Here is a 20,282-nt window from a genome sequence, read left to right on the forward strand (position 1 = left end):
CATGCTTGTTTGTGGTCTGTATTTATTATCAACAGTTATTTAACATACAAACATATATTACGTACCTCACTAGCATTTCCTCATATTGGAAAAAAATAACATTAAAGTGTTATTCTTGAAGTAAGATAAATAATAATTAATAATCATCCATCATCAAGGTATCTTTCAGAGATAACTGTGTATTCACAACAATAACACAATTAATTTTATATTAATTTGGTGTAAAAAAACTAAAATTTTAATTCCAAAAATATACAGTCTGTCTCACGTAACATGTCTCACATTTAACACATGTCACTTGGCCACATTAGTAACTCAATAGTTGGTGACTCTTGAGTGTCAGAATAGCTTTTTACTTTAAAGATTTTGGTAATTTTTAAAATCTGTTTAGAAACATTTTGCATTAACTGTTTGCATATTTTTATGTTCATTTGTTACTAATTTTTGTAAATTTTATTTTAGTTAGTTTATACTTAAACTTTTATTTAATAAATCCTCGCCGAATTGATTGTGTTCTACGTTGGCTGGCTACTGGGGCACCAGGATCACCAGTCTGACGTCACACGACCCACAGCGGCCGAAGCGAGGGCTGCGTCGCCGACTGTCATTGAGGCCGGTCACGTGCCCACGAGTCACTACGTCAGTGCGCGGAACTTTGCAACCCGAGGATGGACAGGCGACACGGAAGTGCCCACGGCACGGAAGGAAGGCATCAAGGCGATGCATTTACGTCTGGCACGCAGGGCGTGCCAAGGGCTACTCTACAAGAACTTTGAAGGCAAAGCGTTGGCCTTTAATAGTGTGTACGGCCCGAGTTAGAAGTTTGTTTTGAAGAAGAGCTGAAAGTTACAGTATAGTAGTTTGAACTACTGCAAACTAATATGATAAATGGTAATAAAACTGAAACAAAAACAAAACTGAAGTTAATACACTGTCAAACACAGAAATGTAAGTGAATACACGCATAACATTGAAATGCCAGCAAAACAACAAAATGCAGCAAAATTACCTTCAATATAATTTTTTTAAATTAAAATATAAATTTGATTTCTTAAATCTTTGCTTTAGGCTTTTGTTTATACACTAAAATTTTATGAAATAAGTAAAAAACTAATTTAGCTTCAATGTAAGATTTTCAAACTGAAGCAGATAAAAGCAGTTTATAGCTGATACCATACAGACATGGCTTAAGGCCTACAGAGAAACATCACAAGAAAATGTACAAGTATAATGATTATGGGAAAAAACATTGTACACTAATTTTTTGATTCATATTAATAAAACTAAATTTATACAACATTAATACAAAAATTTAAATTTGATATTACCGTATTCACTCGCGTAATGTCCGCCCTCGCATAATGTCCGCACCCTTTATTTATATATCCTTAAAAGAAAATATTAAAAATTCGCATAATGTCCGCACCAGTCGTCTACGGCGGGCAACACAACTTTGGCCACCCCTAAAGGACGTAGTACGAATGGAAAGTTGACGGCTCTGTAAACAAAGCCGTGACCTTCAGCTGTCCTTTCTCTCCTGTCCTGAAAGGGTGGGGAAATTCGTTGAACTGAACAAAGCACGGTAACGGTAAACACAGCTGACCATCACGCATGCAAGTTCAAGGCATGAGTTTCGCGTCGAGTTTTGTAGTGTAGAGTACAGAATGGGTAAATATAAATCCTTCACTGCGCGGTTTAAATTAAGAGTTGTTCGTTATGCTGAAGAGCATGGGAACAGGGCTGCTAAAAGGGAGTTTGAAGTGCACGAAAAAAGTGTTCGTCAGTGGCGGAAAATAAAAGAACAGTTGCAGTCAACAAATGCAACACGGCGTGCGTTTCGCGGACCCAAGGCTGGGAAGTTCCCAGAACTTGAAGTTAAAGTTTTAGACTATATACGTGAATTAAGAAGTAATGCCTGTGCTGTTTCGAATGAAATAGTTCAAGTAAAGGCGCGGGAAAAAAAATTAACATCACATTTGCTGACATGGATCAGTCTTGTTTTCTGTTGAGGTAAGACACGCAGCGCAGCGTAAAAGAAATGTCAACTTTAATTAGTGTGTACCCTGTTTTACGTGTCAGAACAGAACAGAACCCCTCTTTGTTTACATTTGGTTGGAATCCCTCCCTTGGCCATTCTCACGCTCTAAATGTTTCCTTTCCCTTCCTCTACGTCACGAAGGCCATCAGTTGCCGGGAGAGGGGGGAGTACAGTGCACAGCAGATGTGGAACTGGTGAGTCACTGCGCTGTTGCCAGCTCGCTGGTTCCCTACGCGCCGCACGTAAAGATATGGTACGGCTAAAATATTGCAGCCGTGCCGTTAATAGCTGTTTTAATCCATCACATATAAATCACATTAATAAGGCACACGTAACCACAATTATTTCAGTGTAGCGCGTAATTTTTTTTTAATGTTCCGGCGGGTGCGAGACAGTTACCGGTGGCAATTACAGCAAAGTAAACATGGTCTAAGCCGGGTTGTTTGCAAGCGATCCCGCAGAAATATTCTTTTAAAATACGTAGCTAGTTAAATCCAAATTGATTTTAGATACGTTTTGTGTCTTTTTAATAATAATTATGACACAAAATTTTGTATTTTTGTTTTTCCTCGCATAATGTCCGCACCCCATTTTTTTGGCCAAAAAAGTGGTCAAATTACTGCGGACATTACCGAGTGATTACGGTATGTTCGCCCCAGAAATAAACTTAAACCATACAATCATTCAAATATTATTATCAACGTTTAAAAAAGTTATGTAGGTTAACTAGTTCCACTAATGCCATTTCTTGTTTTGATATTTGAGTGATTTTACATACGTATTACTGATTACACAATACTTTAAAACAGAAACCCATATAAAAAAAACTTGTCAAAATACCAAACCATAAAAATATGGCTGTAAATATCACAATACATTCAAACAAAATGTTAAGCTATACTTTTAATTTTTGTATCTATAAATAACTTACTCCAATCCATATGTGTAGAATTGTTTATGAACACATTTTAAGTGTCTTACTACCAAATATTGAGTCAATTGATTGAAGTATTTATTACCGTGTTTCTCGCATAATCGCACATTTTATACTAAAATTAAGTTTGAAAAGTAGGGGTACAACGTTTATGCAGAAAAAAAATTTTTTTGTTAGGTAAAGTTATTCATAAAAACAAAACCCGTTCATAGAAAGTACGTTTATTAAAAAAAAGTGGAGTGTACAAGAGCACGCCAAACAATTTATAATAATAAGTCATGCAACAAAAAACCTTTATTCAAATTTAAATAGAAAAACAAAATCTGTGACCCGAACGCAAGCCACTTGAATCTGTGACGTGAACTAATGCTTAACTATCATCGTAGTACACACTTCCCACGAAAGAGTACGGGCTATCAAATGTAGTTAACTCGGCACTTGACAAAGAGCGCGCGTTGCATGAATCGACGAGATATCGATATTCGACTACTTGTGCGCACTCTATACGTGAACTAACATAACCAAACATGGATAATGCCAACCAGCGCTGGCTACTATTTTATAAGCAGTACACCGCTGTGACACAGACGAACAGATAAAGGTTATAACTTTTAAAAAGTCTTTAAAAGAAAATTTACACGCCAGACAACTTAGTATTTCCGTTATTTAAATAAGTGGTAATGTCCGAATAAATATTAGATTTCTACTTTAAAATACATTGTTTTATACAAAAAGGATGCCTACACAAAGTGCTCGGAATCTAATAGCAGGACCAAAAACATCATGCGTCTTTATGCAAGAGCTTTTTTATCCAAATGTTGACGCCCTAAAATATGGGTGCGACGATTATGCGATAAAAGAGGGTATTACACGTGTTTTGATTTTTTATGACAATAAAGGTGAAATTGCATTTTTTTAATGAAAAAAATTATTTTTTTTTATAAACCCACTAAATTTTGGATCTGCACATCGCCATAACTACATAAAATGATAAAAATATTAATGAAAATGATTTTTAAAAAATTTCTTACCAAAGTGTCAGTTCATAATTTTGTGTGGACAAAAATAAAAACTTAAACTAAATTTACAATAAAAAAGTTTTCAAATAGAAAAATGAAAGATGAAAATCTATAATTTGTTCACTCTATGGAATGATTATGTTAAGATTCCGACCACAGGTGAGCTGTGTCCTGCTCATCTCACACTCGGGACTCACCGTGTAGACAGCAATGGCGAAGGTGTCCTGCGACGCGAGGGCACACGCCAAGAAGAGGCCAGAGGAACTGAAACTGACTGCGAAGCACCCCCGCGGGGGCGTGTCCAAGGTGAGGGCCCGTCTGTTTGGGACCCTGCACGACTGGGAGGGCAGCCTGGACCAGTTCGGGCGCAGCGAGTCTGGCACGGCGTCCTGTGAAGCACAGGTGCTTTCAGTTATACACTGGATCAACACACAAATCTATACAGCCTACTAAACAAAAATGTAAATGTTCGTTCGTTCAAAATCTTAAAACCATGAAAGTTCTTCCGCGTTTGCTTTGGAATTTTTGACACATAGTTGCAATTGAGTACATATATATTTTATATACCTATGTCACACCTGTGTTAAGTAAAAAGATAGATAAAAATATAGATAGGTGAAAACATATATTTTTTTTTTATATTTTCATTGCTAGAGTATGACATATATAGAGATATATACTTAGGTATACATAGGAGAGAGATATATACTGAGGGGTATGTATGTATATAGATATAGAGATATAGAGAGAGATAGTGATATTGAGAAAGAATTAGGGAGAGATGCTTTTTATGAGGCATTAACTAGTCTGCAATAAAATATTCCTGACTTTCCATAACTAAAATTTCAAATCTCATAATTTTTTTTAATATAATTTATTTATGTTACAATCTCCTGAAAGAAAGAAATAAAATACAGCCTCCCACAGATCTGGCACAGAATTATATAACAAAATAATTCACACAGAACCTAGCATATGCCATTTTATAGTGTGTATGACCGCACTAAACATCATCTGAAACCAAATGCTTTCACAGTCTGAGTTGGCAGAATGGACGGTAAAATTTTTACCTCAAATTACTACCTCTAAAATTTTTCACGACTTTTCTGTGATTTCAAGTAAATTCCCTAACTCTCTGACTAATCCCAGCTCCCCTAACTGTTCCATGATTCCAGAATGTAGACAACCTGTAAAAAATAACTGGTGAACCAATTTCACAAATATTTCAGGAGCTTTCACAAGGTGTCTATAAATGCTTGGTGAACCCATTTTAGGACTATTTCAGGACCTTTTATTAAAAACCTTTTCTACATCTTCTTTATATCACAGGGTCAGTTTTATTTATAATAAGCAATATTAAACAACATTTTATGAAAAAGATCTACTATTCACAAAAAAGGCTAGATTTTTGTAACAAAGCCAAAATGTTTTCAGAGAATTTACATTTGATTTTAGTGGGCGGTCTCAATATGCAACTACAAGGTGTAAAAAAAAAAAAAAATTTCAAGCTAGCAAAAGGCTGCTCGGAACTAAAATTTAGTAACTTCCAGCACAGTTACCGTGTTTTATCGCATAATCGTCGTACGCGCATAATCGTCGCACCATTTTTTAGGAAATCAAAATTTGGAGAAAAATTTATATTGCATAAATGTCGCATGATTATTTAGATTCTGAGCGCTTTGTGTAGGTAGTTTTCCCGTATAAACAATGTATTTTACAGTTGAAAACTAATATTCATTAGGATATTAACGCTTAATTATTTAATTAAAAGAAATACGAAGTTGTCTGATGTGTAAATTTTTTTTTAAAGACATTTTCAAACGTTATAACTTATAACCTTTATGTTTTTGTCTTCATCGCCGCTGTGTACAGCTTACAAAAATGTAGCCAGCGCTAGTTGGCATCATTCATGTTTGGTTGTTATGTTGATTCCCATATAGAGTAGTCGAATATTGATACAGATAGCTCATTGATTGCATGCAGCGCGCGCTCTGTCTAGTGTCGAGTTAACTACATTTGATAGGCCACGCTTTCTCATGGCCTGTACTATGACGATAGTTATACACTCCGACTCACGTTCGCGTCACAGTTTTTTTTTCTATTTAAAGTTGCACAAAATGTTTTTGTTGCATGACTTATTAATTTAAATTGTTTGGCGTGCTTTTGTATACTCTACTTTTTAAATGAACATACTTATTCTGAATAGGTTTTGTTTTAATGAATAATTTTACCTAACAAAAAATGCCTTTCTCACATAAACGTGGCACCCCTACTATTGAAACTTGATTTTAGTATAAAATGTGCGACGATTATGTGATAAAACACGGTACTGTTTATTTTGTGACTTTTTGGTCACTTTTGTGACCGATCCTAGCTCTGTTACTTTTTCATGAGTTTCTCGACATGAAGACATCCTGTTTACAGAAGAATTTTGTATGAGATACATTTAAAACACAACATTCATTCAATACAAATTTTTTAGGATTTTAAAATTAGTGGCACTTAAAATTAATTTCATACATACGTAGTGCGTTCCAGCTATAGTTAAAACTTTTGAATTCACTCATTCCAAATTCATTTGGTCAAGATGGTTTTAAGAGATTAAAGGAAAAATATTGGTTTTGACAGAGTTTATGCCACAACAATTTTCTATCATTTGTTTTTCAAAATATGGCTTACATCATAGAGGAATTCTTGAAGTTTACAGCTACAAATAGTTTCTTCTGTGAAGTATTTGGCGTTTAGTAATGCATTCATTTTTGGGAATAACTACAACTAAAGACCTGCGAGTACTCGAATTTCGAGTTCGGGTTGAATTTTTAATTAGTGCTCGGACTCGGCACGGACGTTCATGACTCACGAGTCAAGTTCGAGTTTAATGATGTCTTTTCAGACTTTTTTGGTTAGGCCTAAGTATAAAAATACTTAAAATTACATGTTAACTAACCTTGTTTGCGCTTGTAAATAAAAGAAACCCAATACAACGACCATTCCTTTCCAGCTATCAGGGAAATTTTACATAATAGTTACTGTGTTTGCGCAGGGGTTCTTTAATATAAATGTACATTATAATTAATTTTTATCATTTTCAAGAATTTTTAACAAGTATAAAACGTAAACAAACACAGTATAACGTGCCATTCGTCCTCCTCCATGGAACACACACTTTAGTGCACGAGACGATCTAAACAATCGATTGCTCTCTTGCCCCTCTTCAAGACAATTGTTTTAGCTGCGCCATCTTTTGGTTATTTATAGAGCACGTTTTAAAAGTTTCAATTACCGCAGATACAAACGTTAAATAAAAATTATATTTTAACTTATATACAAAATAGAAAATCCAAAAATGTTAATTTATGCAGGTTAATTTTTGAACTGCTAGGTGTCACAACATGGCCGACACGCTTTAATTGTTTTGCCATGAAGGTCGGAATGTTGCCTGGCACAGCCATGCTCGCGACGCGCGCTACTAGTGCGGAGCTATGGTTATCTACAGATGAGAGGTTTACGTTGGACGTGGCACGAGGCAAACAATATTGTTGATTGAATATGAATATTTTAATCAGGATGGATGGCCAAAAAGATAAAAAGAAACGCAAGTAGTTTACTTTGAAGGAAAAAGTGGAAATTTTAAAAGATGTTGAAAAAGGCAGGAAAAATGCAGATGTGGAACGGTTGTTTGGTTTGGTGCCCACTACACTGTCAACAATAATAAAAGATCGCGAAAAAATTATTAAACTGTATGAGCAGTCATCTTTATCTGCTGGTCACCAGAGACTTCGCCTAGAAGATGATGAGGGAATTCTATCCCAATAAATGTACATATCTGCAAAATAGTTTAAACCATTTGTCATTTTGTGTTCGACAGAAATAAATTTTGTATATGTAGGCTTAGAATTTAGTCTACTGTATTAAGTTCAGTAATTTTTTTTAAAATACTTGTTGTTTTACATTTTACAAATATTTGCTTCCAAGCTAATGTAACATTTGATCCCCTACTACTTTATTTTTAAAAATTCAAAAATACTACGTATTAAAGGTAACTTTCAGAATAAAGTACTTTCATTACTAAGTATAAAAATGAGGCTTTATTGATGTACTTTATAACGAGATTCTACTGTATCCACACGCCGAGAAAACCTTGCTCCAGAGCACATTGAACAGCTGGTGTTTCTCCATGAAAGACTTTTACAAAAATGTTGATTATGATCATTTCTATCGTAAAATATTGCTGTCTTTTTTTCTTTTTTTTTTAAATATTGAGTTATGTTCAGGCTTAGGCATGTATATTAAAATATATACAGTATAACTATTCTAAAAAAAAGTTGATATTCATTGTATAGCTACAAAAATTTCCTTAAATAGTGGAAATCCTTAATATACCCTGCAGCTAGGTGACTGGTAAGAATGTTGACAAATACTTTTGCACTTATGCTATGGTTTTGAATAAAATTTTGCTCTGTGTCGGTGATTAAAAAATGCCTTTATACTTTTTTTTTTGGTTAACAAGTAAATTTTAATAATACTCTGCATTTTCAAAAGAAACAAAATTATTAAAGACCATGAAAATATTTGCAGCAATGAGAATCCTCACACCCGAGATTTGTATAGGGCCTTGATATTTGCTGGTCTTTAAACATGACAGTTATAGCCTACATAAATAATGGATATTTATGGATTTTACTACTCGACTCGAATTTAACTCGAAATCGAAACATTTCTTGAATACTCGCTCGAACTCGACTCAACCTAAAAAGCCTATACTCGCATGACTCTAACTACAACTGTAATGATACTGTCTATAAACCCCAGTTTATAGTCTCTTTAAATCTTTTAATGTGTGACATCTGCCTTAGCGAAGGCAAAATTTTAATAATAAAACATAAAAATGGGTTATGGCATAAAAATATTTGAAACTCCTCATTTAGTTCCTATCTCTGCCCCTTTAACTATAAAAATAATTGTTATATGCACACCACTAAAGTTGCATAAACTGTTGGTGTTCATAATACAAATACAAATGAATGAATGAATGATTAAAACAATTGAATAATTCAATAAATGAATACATCAATAAATAAATGAATAAATAAATATATTAATTAACCAATAAATTTCAGTTGGAGTAGGAAAAGACATGATATGCTATTATTGTATAGTTTCTGACAGGAGTGACTCAGAATCTGGTTCCAAAAAGTTCAGAGTAGCTGGAAAGTTACTTACTAACTTATTGTAAGTAGTTTCATTTATTCGTAGAAAGGTGATTGGACAATTATTTTTCTTTTTCATGTTACAGAGTTCAGTAAAACATCAATAATACAAACCTGAAGGGACCTTAATTTCGTTATTTTGCAATATCAAAGTTTGTATTAACCAAACCATTACTAAATATAATCTTAACATTTATATAATTTCTAAATGAAATTCAAATAATGTTACAAATATTTTTTTTCATGTAGTACATGCATAATAAACCTAAAAAAAATATTATATGCTTCAAGAAAACTCACACACAATATTAAACAGCACCACATACACTTTTTATAAGGGATTGTATAATTTAATTTTAGGATGACTACACTAGTGGCTCAAAACAAATATTTTTATTGTACTACTTTTTAAAGGATTTAAGGCAGAAAAAAAAAGAAAAGTTTTAGAAATTACCTACAAAAAGACTGTGAAGGATGTTATCTTTCAACCTGTTACACTTTTTCACAGCGACGTACGAGGTGTGTTTCGTCGCATCCCTGAAAGGATGCAACCCACTTCACTTCCCAGTGTGAGGGCAACTCAGCTTGTCTGTGGGTTAGGCAAACTGCGAAGCTTGAGCGAGGTTAAATACAAAGTTTCTTGTACATTTGACTGTTATGTGGCATTGGAGGTTCCTTCTGGTGCTTATGCTTTCTGCACAGCTTTGGCGAGTGGATTAAAGAATATTCTGATTCATAATGACTGATACACCTGGAGGGATGCATAAACCCCAGATTTTTTAGCGAAAAGAAAGATAGCACTGACGCTCCAAGATACCACATCGCCACTACGAGAGACCAAGTGAAGCTCTGCCCACCCGCCACGCCGACCGAAGAACACTCTTTGGGGTAAGCCCTGTCACTAGGAACCACAACTGAGGCTGACATCACCAGAACCGAGGCTCCTTTGCTCAAATCCTAAGGCCAAGAGTAGACTCGCTTGATGAGTAACGAGTAAATAAACATTGAAAGAACTGGTAAACAACGAGCTAGAATAAAGTGGTGGCAGGGGCGTGGCAGGAGGATTTAAGTGCCTGGCTTAAGTCCCACACGAATGAGGTACACTCGTTCTGCAAGGGCCTAGAGTCAAACAAGCAGTACCCAGCAGACGAATGGACTACCAGACAGGAGAAACATCTGATGACTTATGTGACTGGTTTGGGTACACAGACGAGCAAGCCACACTCACCCCACGAGTACAATTAACCCAACGAGTAGGAGCAAGCAGACAAGTCGGCAAAGGGGCTGAGGACAGAGGGCAAGATGTTACAGCGTGCCAACAGCTAATGACACTCACTCGCCCTGGGAGCAGCAAGTGTAATACATCAGCGACGCCAACGTGATCCGAATTTACGGCTGGTTCAAGTCGCAGTGCAACTAACTGAGGCCATTCGGCTGGGAGGAAGACGATGAGTCTTTCTGGTGCTAACGAGATGTGGAGATCAGCGACTACACCTCTCCTTGGAACTGTGTCGAGCGACGAGAGCAAGTTCCTTGCCCCTTGGAAAAGTCATATGTGCCACCGAGCTGGCGTACTATCACGAAACGAGGCCAGTAGCAACAGCAACAGTGACCACATACTCTGTGGTGTTTACTGTAGCATCTGAGTTAAAGAATAAAGACAGTGGTCAATAATTTAAATACCAGTTATTTCAAGAAGGTTTCTGAACTTTTTTTTATGCTGAGTCGTAAATAGTCAGTTTCATACATTTTACTAGAGAGTAACGTTGTGCTTGCCATCAATATTTTAATTGATTACGGCAACATATTGATAAAACTTAATTTGCACTAAAGCATGTACTGAAATGCCAAGTAGGAAATTTAAGCCCCACAGTTAAGTGTTTTATAAAGTGTGTCTATTGTATAGGTGTCGTAGACCTTTTTAATGCATATTGTTCATGCCCAAATTTTGTGTTCACTACTGATGAATAGTGAAGGACGACATTGTGAAGTCATCAGTTTAGTGAAGCAAGTTCACAACGCACGAGTATTCCATATGTTTAATGAAAGCTAAAAATTTGTTTGTTTGTTTGTGGCACATCAAATCCTTGTATATCCCATATCTGTTTATTAGAAAGTGAACATAAGATGCCATAATTTGAAGGAATATGAATATGTAAGTTTTTCTTCTGCTACCTACACTGAACCAATGCAATGGAATCAGTATTGTTTTAGTTGAACTTCATTTTTCTTTTTTTTACATTATTCTGGGATATTTGTATTAACAATCTTTTACTTTGTTCCTTGGCACAATAACCATTTGTATTACATAATAACAAAATTTTTGTGATTTTGTATTAAATCCTATATAATTTCTAGGGACTGTGAAAATATCTTTGTATTAATAAGTGTTTTGTATTAACAGGGTTTTGATTAATGCGGTTTCACTGTAAAACTCTACTTAAAACTGACAGCTGCCATTCCAACCCAAATATGTATGCAAATTGGGCAGAAAAAATTTAATAAAACTTAAATAAAAATTAAAAAAGAAAAACACACCAATTTTTGCACACAACAGCCAAGCTGAGAGTGGTGCATCCAACACCCAAAACACCATGTGTCCTTGATGGTGGTGATCACTACTGCATCACACTCATGTAACAAGGGTCGTGAGTTGGATCCCAACAAACCATAATGAGAATAACTTAATTTCATGAGCACTGAGTCAGTACCCAAGTGGTTCGAAGTGTCGCCTAAGGCTCAGTCTCACACATAATGTTGATTATTTTTCTTGGTTTTTTTCGTTAGCAGTTATATTCAAGGGTTGTTTTATAAATTAAAACTTGATACCTTTTTTGCGTTTGCTTTTCTGCCACAAATATTTTCGACAGATATTCACTTAACGTAATATCATAATTGTATTAAGACTTGCAAGTTATTTATTGCACACCTTTTTACACCCATGATGTTACACGACGTGAATATCTGTTGAAAATATATGTGGCAGAACAAATGCAAGGGAGGTATTCAATTAACATTTTAAAAAAACCCTAAAAGCAAAAAAGAATGGAGAGAAAACAAAAAAAAAAAAAAAATCCAACATAGCATGTGAGACAGAGCTCTAAGGCTGTGTGCAACCACGCGATGTACAAAATAAACAACCCAAAAGATCACACAGATATCCCATATTTGTGGCAGAGTTCTGCATCGCTCTGACGATGTTGAGAATGTTCCCACAGCCCTCGGGCGGACTCACGGCGGCCGACGGGGTCGCTGCAGGCGAGGACGTCTGCTCGAGCCCGTCTCCGTCTGGCTCGATGACGATGCGACACGAGCCGCGCTCGCCCTGCAGGGCACTGCGCGAGCGCAACGCGGGTGGAAGGTCGCCCGGCGGGTGGATCCCCTTCACCGTCACGTACAGGCTGCCCGGGTAGCGGCTCCACTGGCCCGAGCTCCACCACAGGTACGGCTGCCGACGGAACAGCAGATCCACACTCACATGTAAAAAAAAAATTTATAAGTACAGCTTAAGAGGCCACTCCAGTGTTTCAGGGGCACTACGCAACCTGCGTTAACCTCATAAGATTCAATGCTATTTTCATTTTGCTTGTAACTTATTAACTAATATAGATTTCGAAATGATGCTTGCTTGATATGTAAGACAACAATGCTCTTATCAAAGCCCCTTTCTTCAAAAACGTGCATAAATTATGGTTCAAACCTAGACAATACACTTATGCATATTAGTAAAGATTAGTATAAAACCATAATTTATGCACGTTTTTGAAGAAAGGGGCTTTGATAAGAGCATCGTTGTCTTACATATCAAGCAAGCATCATTTCGAAATCTATATTAGTTAATAAGTTACAAGCAAAATGAAAATAGCATTGAATCTTATGCGGTTAATGCGGGTTGCGTAGTGCCCCTGAAACACTGGAGTGGCCTCTTAAGGGGCCCGCCTAGTCAGGGGTGTATTGTTTTAGCGAGGTGGGATGATTAGGTTGATGCTCGTTGGTGCTTCTGGCACGGTATCACCTCTATGTGCAAGATTCTGAAATGGTGCACAGTCTTCTTGTCGTGCATATGGCAACAAGGGTGTCCACACAAATCTGTAGAAAAATTTTACCTTGCTTTGCCACAACTGAATTTAAAAATTTCCCTGACAAATTTTTTGAAATAATTTTTCTATTTTGTAATTTTCTGAGGAATTTCTAAGAGTTTTCCAGGTTTTAAAGTAAATTCCCTGAATTTCCAGACTGTGGACACGCTGGGCATCTATGAGATTTGAGCGGTAGCCATAACATTACATGGCAGAGAAATTAAGGTAAAGGTATAATGCAAGTCCCTTGAGTGCGTTCAAGAATCTGTTCCAAGTCAAAAAATAATTCTAAAAAATAGGCATTTTAGCCATTTTCAATCTTATAAAAATACGGTTTAGAAATGCTAAACGGAAACCGAACTACTGATCCACACTCTGCGCATTCTTAATTTTTTTTTCAATAAAGAGACTCCACTTGGTTATTTGAACAGTTTTTAAATTGCATTTTTTTTTCTGAATCTCTACCCACCGTATGTGTACCCAGGTAGATGGGGCCTTTATCTCGTCAACATCAAGGTAATGACAGACTATGAGGGGTGATGAGATGAAAATGGAGCACTGAGGAAGGACCGGGTTAGTATTAGTAACCGGGTGCAATCAGGGAAAACACCCGACACAACCCCACCTAGAATCAACCCTGCAAGGCCTGGTTGGGAGGCAAGTGCTCTACCCAATCAACCCACATGCACATCGCACATGAAGTACTATAAATATAGCATGAGAAAGCCCATCTTGTGTTAATTTTTTTATGATGGGCTGATTCTTTATGCAAATAATAACCACAAAGCCACCCTTAGCCAACCTACATGCTTTCTTAGTTAATGGCAAAAGGTACAGATAAAACAATTTGGAAAATTTGGTGTGCCAAAGCCAAATTCTGAGCTTTAGAGAACACAAATCTCATTGGCTGGCTGCATTGAACACCTTTGTCAAGCCAGGTTCGCCATACTTAATTTCTTGTTCCAATCCCATGTGAATATGGCTCTCCAGTCCCTTTGAATCACATTGCATAGAACAAAGTCACATGATTCAAGAAATTGGATAGCTACAACTGTAAAAAAAATAAGTAGGCAAACCTGGTTCAAAATAGAAGTTCAACGGGTTAAAAACATGGTGCCGCAATACAATTTTCTTGCTACTGACAGAAATGCAGACAATGGAGGCCATTAAACAAGCAGCAAAAGCAATGCTATATTGGCATAATTTTACCATCAGTACCACCATGAAACAAAATAATCTATGAACCTGATTATAACAGGTAAGTATTGTGGTAGACAGGAAATTAAAAACACATAAAATCATTTATCACAGGACAAGAAATACTACCTATTATAGCCGTTACCATGGTGCGACTTCCAAAAAATGTTTATACATATAGTTTTTCCTTTTATGGTTCATAGACCCCAAAACCATCATCAACTCAAAAGTTTATATATACATATATACATACATATACACACACACATATATATATATAAGTTATTTAAATAAAAAATCACAAGTGCAATTAGTTTAATATTTTATTAGAAACAAATACTTAATTTTTTACAGTTTATCAATAAACTACGTAAGTATATATATATTTGTCATCACTGTTTCAATTTTGAAATTGCGTCACAACGTGTGGCCGCTGAAAATGATGAACAACGAGAGCAACGTCTGCAAGATTTGTGGCAGCATGCGGCACAACGTGTAGCTAATGAAAATGACGAACGAGAATACCGATTAGAAGAACAAAGATGTCGAAACGGAAGACGTCGTAGGGCTTTAGAACTTAATAATTATTTACCGACTTATAAATGTGCCGTTACTGCAGTCACGCCTTAGGACCATTTTAAATTTTGTGTATCCATATCCATTGTGGTGCATTGCATTTCCCTGAGGAACGCATTTCTAATCGTATAATTAAATAGAAATTCTTTTGGTGAATGTTGTTTGCATGGATGAATTTTAATGGCGCAACCAAAATTTTCAAATGAATTAAACTAATTACACTCGTAATTTTTTTTAAATAACCAGTTCATTTTTTTTTATTATTATGTCGGTAAAATTGAAAAATATTATTCATATTTCATCATTTCATCAGTATGTAATTCGTATTTAAATATAATTTCTAAAAAACACAATTTACAAAAAAAAAATACCGAGCAAAGCTTGATCATCCAGGTATGTAAGCAGTTAGTTGCTCCCAATTTAAAAAAAAATTGTATTATTACTCACCAATAGATGTCAGGAAGAGTCATTTATGTTTAAGTTGATTATTGATAAAGTTGATTATTGAAAACATGGATAAAATGACATTTTCTAAAAATGAATCCTTGCTAGATCGATTTATTGCCCCCGAAACCCCCTGCATACTAAATTTCATGAAAATCGTTTGAACCGTTTCCGAGATTCAGATTATATATATTTATACATACAAGAATTGCTCGTTTAAAGATATAAGATATATCAATCACAATTTTGTGGACACAAAAACTGCCGTAATTTTTCATAAAACACTTCCAAACTGATACATAAAATATAAACATGGTAAATCTTGGTCGAGTTCGTTAATGGGCAATATTGGACCAAACTGGTAGAAATGGGAAAGTTTTTTTTGAAAAACAGAAAATTTGCTGTATTATATGACCACGTTATTAGTGCAAGGGATGAAAAATAGTGTTTGAAGGTCAAAATAATTAAATAATTACCTTATTTGGCAACTAATATGAAATTTGTTCTAATGCTAAATACACTGAGTTAAAAATATTCATAATATTTTCGCTGCATAAAATAAGCAAATATTTAATAGATCATTTTGTAAAATTGGTGAACATAAATATATTATGTACATTAAATTCTTTAATTTTTCAGAAGTTTATAGAAGTTGCCAAATATTTTCAGAATAAATATGTACTTCGAAATCTACCTATGCCTGTAAGCTGTGTCAAAAGGGATCTTTTTTGCATTACATTGATGATTATAAAATTATATACGGTACACATAATTTTATGGATGTCAGCAGAAGCAGATAATTAATTTAGAGACTAAAAAAAACAAAGATGTAAAAAACACCAAAAATAACTCAGATTTTTTATGTTCTATTTCTTCAGAAGAGAAGAAATAAAATAATATTGATCTGAAAGATATTTTGTGAACATTTACATGTTGAATAATTACATAATATCTTGACAAAATGTTTTAGTAACTATATATGGTGTACTTATTTGACAGCATGTAGATAAACCCCGTAACTATACCCAGTTACAGCAGACAAACTTCAATACCGAAGTCTGCAATCACAACTCACCTCGCAGGCGTCGCAAGAGAAAGACTGGCTGGACTGTGGCTTGTACAGCTGCAGGCGTAGTTTCTTATCAATGTTGAGGACCCCGTTCTTTCCAACTGGCTTAAGGAAAGCCCACGCTATTTTATACCACCCACCCTCGGTGCCTAGAAAAAACAACAAATACATACATACATTACATATCAAACATAAATTTCAAATTCCACATTTCGAATACTTGCCTAGTAACAAATGCTTGCACAGATGTTTACTGTTAAAAAAAATATGAATCCAAAGATTAGTACTAAGTCAGAACACAGATCCTTGATATAAGCTTATCTGAGACTAAAACTTTACTGTAACTAGAGCACAGTACAGCCCAGGGAAAAAAGTGGGAACAACGCCAGGAAATTTAAAACTCAGCTAACGGTCGCACCACTGTAGGATTGACAGTGGGGTAACGGAAGAAGCCCAAAAATGGAATGAGCCTGAGAACAGACATGAGATTAAAATAAATATTTTTAACATTTAAAATATAAATAACATATCAAACTGACCAAAAAATATTTTACTGTATTATTCAAAATTTGCACTGGTATCATTTCCATCAATGCTTACAACCAATGAGACCAGTCTGCATATTTGAGAAAAACTTTTAAAAATTAAATTACTGATTGGGACCATGTGAACTACTAAAGACATTTGATCATGCCTCAAAACGTTATATCAATACTCAGTTGATTCATTGATTGTTTCTTTTAAGTTTATTAACATTTAAAAAAAAAAATGGGTTCCCAACAACACTTAAATTTTTGATTGAAATACAGACTGGTTTTAAGAAATTAAGGTACACATTAAATAACACAGAGCCTTAAGGGGAGGAAGGGAAGGGGCAGTGTCCACATCACTAGGGAGTGTTTGTACTAAAGGATGTAACCAGAGGGAGGCGGACTTGTGTCCCGGGTCCCGCATTTGCCTGGAGGGGAAGGGGGGGGGGGGGAAGTTAACTGGCAGACTAATTTTTACTGTAGACATTTATTTGAATATTGGAGTGTTAGAACACACAAAAAAGTATCAGGTATTGTAGGGAAAGATTATGGTTTGGTTTGTATGAACAATAAAGAGAAGGAGGGGGGGGGGGGGGGGGGGGCACCAAGATGTGTTCTTACCCCGGGTGGAAACTAGTCTAGTTACGTCCCTGTGTGTACATAGCCTACATATACATGCAGGTGGAACAATGTGGTGCAGTGGCAAGGCAGTGTACTCAACACACCACTAGACCTGGGTTGGAATCCCGGTTAGACCATACCCTTGATACAGGATTCCCATGGCTTCCTGGAACCACTCAGGCAAATGCAGAGATAGTTACTTGCAATCGGTCGTGTACAATGTCTTTCTCAACTTCCTTGAACTACATTGTTGTGTATAATCTTCAAGGTTGGCAGCTATGTACCCAACCCATGGGTTTTCGGTTAGGTTTTTTTAATAAAACCTAGTTGAAGAAAGCCAGTCAATGACCCACTTGTGTTCCTTTAGAATACTAATATGTATTAATAAAATTGATCTTGTTTTATTACAATTTAACGTAAATAACACATTCAAAGCAAGAACACAATTTACATATACCCACAAAAGTACAAAACACAAGGTTAATTCAGCTTCCTAACACTGACCACATAGAAATTCACATAAGTAATAGATAAATAATATTTCATTTAGAAAACCTAAAAAAGGAGACAACTTAACAGAAGGTTTTCGATGAGCTTTATATTAACCAGTTTACTGATTAAAAAAATATTTTCAGAAAACCCAATTTAATGCAGACATTTGTAAGACAAATAAAACAGGTAATGTCAAAATAAAAACAAGAGATTCAATAAAAAAACTCATGGGTTGGGATTTTTCAAAAAAAATTGGTTTTTTTAACCCTGATAATCTGTGTCTTCTGATCTCACTGTCGATTGTGTGTTCAGCAGAAAAGAAAAATTATATATATATATATTTATATTTATATAAATATATATATTTATATTTATATAAATATATATATATTTATATTTATATAAATATATATATATATATTTACACACACACCTACAGCAGGCCTCTACAAAATCTCAGAAAGTTTAGGAGCCAGGTACAAAATCTAGGAGTCAGCGATAAAAATACATATTTTCGTGAGCAGTTCTACTTTTAGATTTTATTTAACATTAAAGTAACTAAACGGTACATGTATAGCAACTTGGTATTATACCAGTAATTAGAGTTATTATTGCAATTTAAATACTATTCCAGTTTCTCTGGACCAGTCATTTCTGTAAAACAAGATTTTGTAACAACAACATTGGCTGATGTTTCTAAACAACTGTAATAGTTATATTTTGATATCTTGGCAGTATTCTGTTGCCAGCAGGAAAAAGTTAGGCGTCATTGCAACCTGCACCCAGAATTTGTACTGTCTTAGTTGGACAGTTCAAAATAAAGATAAATTAACTATTGTATAGGGACAAGATTATACGGTGGATTGCGATAACACCGAAAAGTATGTCAAAACACAGTATAAAACTCAAATGCAAATTAATACACCATATAGCACTGAAAAGGAAGTTATATCATAAAATTAAGTAACATTTAACCAAAACTTTATTCAAAGTAATCTTTTAATGTTTGAAATTCAAGGAATGTCATTATTTATGGACAATAAATTTTATTAGATATTACACACCGAAAATCAAACTGGAAACGGATGTGAATTCCAATAACATATTAATTATTGCCGCTCACTGCACTATGAACAAAAATTGCAGAATTGCTATAATGCATAAATAAAACAATGCAATTTGAAGACTGCCAAATGCTCACGAAAGCTCTCAAGAGAGATTCTGAGGTGATAGGACACGTGCCATAGTTTACTGCAAAGCCACATCTCTTGAAAAGAACAAGTGATCCTATTGGTACTCCTATCTCGGCCATGTGACTACCCAACATAATGGTAGAATGTATACAGTATTCAGTTTTGAAGCCAGGGCTATCGAGAGAATTTTGTGGGTCTCCACCCTATGTTAACTCTATATGGCCATAACTGCAAATGTAAGCTGTATGTACCTCGCAATTCAAAAATTCCCAATGAGTTCTATAAACAAAGCACTTGGGTAGACCCAAAATTAAAAAAAAAAATATTGAAACTGGTGCCCAGGCACCAAAGATTCCCCCCCCCCCCCCCCTCCAACCTTCCTCTACCGCTCTACCTTCTCAACGGTCCTGTTAGAAGCGAGAACCCTACTGAAACTAGACAGCTGGTGAAACTCTTAAAGTGCATATTAAAAGTAGTTTTCAATGCACGTGCAGTGTGAAAATTTTAGACAATTGGACTCAAAAAAATTACAAAACACCAGCAGCAACACTAGGTCGACTGCTTTTGGATGGATCATATTTTGGTGAAGCCATCCCTGCAAAGAGAAACTTGCTAACAAAAATTTCCTACTTGCACAAAATGAGTGAATTAGTCTGGCATAGGAACTAAATGAGGGCATTCCATGACTTGGGACTATTTGTATCTTGCATCATATGATTCTTGAGTATGTGAACGGTTTCTTGTTGTAAGCCAATCCAGCCAGCCATGGTTTTAACATGCCAGATTAAAGAGCTTTTATACTATCATGCTTATAAATTTATAAGCGTGATAGTATAAAATATTATAGATAACAATATGAGTTGTTTAACTGCTTCTTGCG

At 35.3% G+C, this 20,282-nt stretch overlaps 1 protein-coding gene across 5 annotated transcripts in view; it reads right to left on the reverse strand.

The window, feature by feature from the left end:
* The window catches only part of LOC134528012 (jouberin-like), a 68,676-nt gene that overhangs the window by 41,162 nt on the left and 7,232 nt on the right, over positions 1–20,282 (reverse strand). For all 5 annotated transcript variants that reach the window (XM_063361170.1, XM_063361173.1, XM_063361174.1 and 2 more), the window contains 3 exons: positions 16,573–16,715; positions 12,437–12,649; positions 4,189–4,380 (listed from right to left, as the gene is read on the reverse strand). In XM_063361170.1, the coding sequence (XP_063217240.1) occupies positions 4,189–4,380; positions 12,437–12,649; positions 16,573–16,715 (548 nt within the window). The remainder of the gene's footprint in view (positions 1–4,188; positions 4,381–12,436; positions 12,650–16,572; positions 16,716–20,282) is intronic.

This window comes from Bacillus rossius, chromosome 1 (assembly GCF_032445375.1).
Source record: "Bacillus rossius redtenbacheri isolate Brsri chromosome 1, Brsri_v3, whole genome shotgun sequence".
Taxonomy (NCBI): domain Eukaryota; kingdom Metazoa; phylum Arthropoda; class Insecta; order Phasmatodea; family Bacillidae; genus Bacillus; species Bacillus rossius.